Genomic DNA, 5,723 nt, shown 5'->3' with positions numbered 1-5,723 from the left:
ATAAGAAGTTTGTGACGCTTTCTTATGTGGGAAAAGGACTTATTTTCCTTGTTTTCTTTACATTGTTTGACACCATGAGCTTTTACAAGGGAGGGACTACATACCTAGCTAGGGTAACACTGGGGGGAGACATGTCTCACCTAGCCAAGGTTAGCGGTCTCGTGCCCCAAGCCCGCCGACTGATGAACCTCCTCCCAAAAGCTCATGATGTTGTAGTAGTTCACAATGTGGGGGAATTATAGGGTCCTTGCAAAAGCTCATAATATGGGGATCATAGACTTGTGGAAATTTGCGTTAATTTTCTTGCGATAGTTGGTCATCGCGGTTTAGGGTCTTCTCGTATGTAACGCAGCCATCGTCTCTCCGATAGCTGATCATCGTGCTTCGTCCCTCTTCTGGCAATGGCGACCTCTGCTAAGGCTGCCAAGCGCAAGAAGAAAGAAGCCACAGAAGCGTTCTCCAGCAAGGAAGGCCTGCCTAAGGACACCCTTGAGCTGAGCGAGGACGCCTCCGATCGCGCGAAGAAGAAAGATGCTGCTGTGGACTCCACAACGGCCTCCAAGAAGCAGCGTCGAAAGGCCTTGGCCAAGGAGAAGGACGAGGCCGAACGTCTGCAGCGCATCCTGTTTGGTAACCTTGACGACCCTTCCTCTCTTGCATTCGGGCTTGAGCTGCAGGATGATGTGCAGGATGGCGTGTTTGAGGGACAACACATAGAGCAGGATGTGGAGGAGCACCTTACCAGCACTGGTGATGGTGATGCTGGCAGAAAGCCCGTCTGGGAAGATGAAGAAGAAGCCCATGCTAGGGTTAAACTGTCGAATGTTAACCGCCTGCGGAAATTGTTGAAGGTTGGAGAAAGAGATACCGTCTCTGGCAAAGAGTATGTGGCTCGGCTGCGTGCTTTTCATTCCAAGCTCAACCCGGGTAATTCCTGGGCTGAACTGCCATCCGAGAGAAAGAAACGAAAGAAAAAAAAATCTCAGTTTTCAGACTCTGACGAAGAGAATGACGATGGAGAACTGTCAGATGCTGAGTCTGAAATCGACATTGAAGATGGCAATATTCTGCTGAAAAACACAGAACTAGTGTCAAAGAGCAAAACTAGGCTGCTGCCAGGTTTGATAGGCATCTCAAGGCTGCAAGATGCCAATTTTCAGGAAGCACCAAATGCAGTCATCCAGTCTGTAGAGTTTCACAAGAATGCGGAATTACTTCTTACAGCTGGGTTTGATAAAAGGCTGCGGCTTTTTCAAATTGATGGAAAGAGGAACCCCAAGGTTCAAAGTGTCTATTTGGATGACTTCCCCATCCAGAAGGCGGCATTTGTACCAGATGGATCTGGGGTAGTTGCCAGCGCCAGAAGAAAGTTTTATTACTCTTACAATCTACAAACTGGAATGGTAGAGAAAATGGATCCTCTCATTGGACGTGAGGAGAAAAGCTTGGAGAGCTTTGAGCTCTCGCCTGACTCAAAAACTGTGGCCTTTTTGGGAAATGATGGATATATACTCCTAACCTCTTTGAGAACAAAACAATTTATATGTAGTTTGAAAATGAATGGTTCTGTTAGGGCAGTATCTTTTACAAGAAATGGTCGGGAATTGCTGAGCTCAGGTGATGATGGGGAAGTTTACCACTGGGACATAGGCACAAGAAGGTGCATCCACAAAGGAAGAGATGAAGGATGCATCAAGAGCACAGCTCTCACTGTTTCGAGAGATAGCAGGCTGTTTGCCACAGGTTCTGGTAGTGGGGTGGTGAATTTGTATGAACGAGAGAAGTTCCTCAAGGGGGAGATCTCTCCTGCTAAAACGTTCATGAATCTCCTTACCACAGTAGACAATTTGAAGTTCAATACAGATTCACAAATCCTGGCGATGAGCTCCAGGATGAAAAGGAATGCCCTTCGCTTGGTGCATTTACCTTCATATACTGTATTCTCAAATTGGCCTACTGCAAATACCCCATTGCAGTATGTGCATTCCTTGGACTTTAGTCCAGGTGGAGGGTATTTGGCAGCAGGTAATGCTGCAGGAAAGGTCCTCTTGTTTAGATTGCAACACTATGATCATGCTTGATCTTTAAATGCCATGCTGGGAATACGGCAATTCAAGAGAGCTTTGCTCCAGAACAAGCTGCTAATGTGTCCATTGTTTTTTGGTGGTGGCAGTGGTTGAACTCCAATAGAGGCATGGTTCTGCTGAACTAATTGAGGGTCACTTTGAGAGGAACTCAGTTGAGGAGCAACTGACCGCTCACTAGGCCCTAGTAGAAATCGCAATGCTAAGAATGCCTTTGATCATGCTTGTTATTTTGAAAATTTCTATCTTTCCAAGTCTTCAGCTCTGTTTTTATATGTTCCAAGAGACAAGCCATCTGTAGGTATGCCACTCAAATGAGGAGGCTTATTGTTTAACTGTGCCTGTCAAAATTGCATTTATATTAATCGTTTCTGGCTAGTTTGGGTACTATAGGTTTTTATTTATTTCATTGGCACCTTGATTTGACTTTCAACCTGTCACCTCTAGTATACCATGCAAACCCTGGTTTCTTGGCTAGTGTGATGTTGGAGGATCTTTTGCATGCCATGATCTTTTCTGACAAATGCGCAACAGATCTGATTTAAGGTCAATCAAACCTTCTAGTTTGGATTATGTAAGTTAGATCTCATCTCATTGCTAAGGGCGTTGATGTAAACAGTATTGATAGGTATTCATGATTTAATATGCTATGAAAAACAGCACACAGTATACTGCACAGTTTTGTATATAAGTCTGAGTAATGTCCTTTTTTGGGGTGCTTGCGCTGTTGCTGATTGTATGTGCTACTGTGTTAGTTATTCTTCACCCATGGTTGTCACGTACAAAGGATGCTGCAGCCTAGCTTTAATGCTCTCTGTTCAAGCTCTAGTAAGTCGAATGCTTCACTAATCAAATTGCCTCAGCATTATGACACCCAATAGACTGTATTCCATGGTCATCAAATGAAAGGCCAACATGAAAGGTGAAAAGCATTTCCAACCTGAAAACCTGTCTATCACTTAGTCTCCTCCAATTGTCTCAAGCTTCTTTGATTTGAAGACTGGGCCTGTTGCCTATCTTAATACTATTTCCTGTGTAAGTGACTGATTTTGCCTTGCAAAGGATTCAGGGTGGTACCAATTTGTTTGGTTCATCTGCCTTTCCAATAGCAATGCCATAGATCCTTGGCCAAGCATTTATGTGGGTGCCATAGGTCCTTGGTTTTCTGTGAATTCCCAAGCATTTATGTGGGTGCCTAATATGATAGCAAAGTCAGAAAAGAGAGATTCTGTCATTGAATGGTTTTGATCCAATGACAATGCATGATTTGAAAGGTTTCGTGTATAGAAACATCTTGTAAGAGTAAGCAATCCATTTTGTAAAGAAATGAAGTGATTTTGAAAGGTATGTTGTGCCACAGCTGGCTTTCCATTTTTGATGATCTTGAAACATTGTGAATTTAGCTGGGCTTCTCATCCATCTGGACAGGTGTACAAGGGCGTGTGATAATGATGTGTCAAAGGAGTAATTGCTGTTTAAGTTGTTCGTGAGTGGAACATTTGTCCGAGCCCTTTGAAATTTTCACTTGCATGTCAGCTGGTGAATTCCACACTCAAACCACTGTAACAATTAGAGGATGATGATGAGAAAGTTCTACTTTTAAGTTTTAAAAGCTAACCCTCATGTATGAAATGGACTGTGGAGAAGCAGCTTGAGTTTTGACTCTTTTGGGCAGATGAGTCTGAATTTGCCCTCAGCTTCTCTGTTTTTGGAAAGCATAGGTCAAGAGGTTGGTGTATAGAAACTCCTTGTAATATTTGGTTCTTCATGAAGGATAATGATCTTGAAAGATAAGAGGGTGGAGTAAAGAAACACCTTGTAATATTTGGCTTTTAATGAAGGATAATGATCTTGAAAGATATTGAATTTAGGTGCCCAACTTTTCAATGGGTGTTAAAGAGTAGTCTTAATGCTAGATATGTGACAATACAAAAGATGCTATTTCTTATAGTCAACTCTTATTAGCCTTGATGAAGATATAACTATACTACAATTGTGAAGGCATGTGGTTTGTGAAGAAATGTATTGGCCTTAAAACGTATTGTAACATATAGGAAAGCTTTCGCACAATCAAATCACGATACCAACTATCAAAAGGTAAGTGGTACATAAGATCTAGTATAGATTCTATGAAGCAAATGAATACATTTTGGATAGACATTTATTGTTAGCTTACCAAGGACTTGTAAAGGCTAGATGGCTTTCATAATGGATGATGAGGCAAACGAGATCATTCCAAGGTTGACAACATGGCACTTAAGCTTTGGAGGACAACTTACTCTTGATCCTCATGTTGCTCTTTTAATTGTTGCTCCTATGATCTTATGCTTTGGCTTCAAAATCAATGCCTAAGGTCTCCTTTGTGGCTTCTTGGAGCAATCATTCTTGTTTGTTGCTCAGGGGACGTCTCACCAAAGGCTACCTCTAGAAATGCTTGTAGAGTAGAAAGGTGAATGAGTACAATGAGAACCCTCCATACTCACAAGAGAGCATCAAAATTAAAGAGCTAGTAGTAATGACTAAAAAACAAAAGTATTGATTTTTCAAAATAGCAGTGATAAGGGCCAAGCCATGCATAAGTAAATTTCACTTGCACAAGTTTACACAGTCAAGTTTAATAGCATGTGGCAAGTTTATTTGATTGTTCTTAACTTAATGTTAAAACTTTAGGGAGTTTATGGAGTATCCCTAAAAATGGTGGTACTCGCTAACTTGGAGAAGTCCAAAGAGTTGGTAATCATTGATAATACTTTTTTTAATAAACTGTGGATTGATGCCCTAAGGTATGGTTTCAAATGCTTTGAAGGTAGTATTCACAAAAATTATGTGAGCGACCTTTGTCAGCATATCAATGACTACTAGAATTGAGTTGTGTCCACCTTGCACAATTGGAAAACCTACTAGAAAATCCATACTGATGCACTCCCACTTCATTTATGGTATGTCAAGTGGGTGCATCTCTCCTAGAAGTTTGATCCTCTCAGCCTTAATTCTTTGACAACTCAAGCATTGAATGATATATCTTAGCACACTTGTTTTCATTCTTGGCCAACAATAACTTCTTACTACATTTAGAGTCTTCGTGTAGCAAGGGTGCCTAACTATTGGAATATCATGGCCCTCCCATAGAATCTTATTCTTGAGGTCCTAGCTATTAGGTACACACATGTGTTAGTAGTACAAAAGGTTGCCATCAATGTGGTAATGTTTGAATTTAGCCTTGGTATTCTGGCTATCTCCCCTAGATTGGATGGATCTCATTAGTTCAATGTAGTCAGGGTCCTTAGAAATTTCAGTAGCTATTGCCTCTTAACATGGGATTGCTAGGCATGTAATCTAGCTTGGCAAGAAATTCTTTGATGGCTACTTCTTCCATCAATAAGATATTTAGGAAGGATTTCCTACTTAGGACATCAACTACCACATTGTCCTTTCCAAGATGAAACTTCATTTCAAAGTCAAACTCTTGGAGGACCTCAATCCACCTCCTTTGTCTCATGTTGAGATCAAGTAGGGCAAAAATCCACTTGAAGCTTTTGTGGTCTATCATAAGAATGAATCTTCTTCCGAGCAAGTAGTGATGCCACCGTTTCAGTGCATGGATGACTACTAAAAGCTCAAGGTCATATGTAGTATAAT

General features: G+C 41.4%; 1 protein-coding gene across 1 annotated transcript; it reads left to right on the top strand.

Moving 5' to 3' along the window:
• The first annotated feature begins 254 nt into the window (after window positions 1-254).
• Window positions 255-3,389, top strand: LOC148019937 (Transducin/WD40 repeat-like superfamily protein). The gene has a single exon (XM_087700140.1). The coding sequence runs from the start codon at window positions 402-404 to the stop codon at window positions 2,079-2,081; it is 1,680 nt and encodes a 559-aa protein (XP_087556266.1). The 5' UTR covers window positions 255-401; the 3' UTR covers window positions 2,082-3,389.
• Window positions 3,390-5,723: the final 2,334 nt, after the last annotated feature.

The sequence above is a fragment of the Lygodium microphyllum genome, chromosome 19, assembly GCF_053477565.2.
Source record: "Lygodium microphyllum isolate KBCC chromosome 19, Lygodium_microphyllum_v1.1.10, whole genome shotgun sequence".
Taxonomy (NCBI): Eukaryota; Viridiplantae; Streptophyta; class Polypodiopsida; order Schizaeales; family Lygodiaceae; genus Lygodium; species Lygodium microphyllum.
This window is presented reverse-complemented; position numbering and strand designations above follow the sequence as displayed.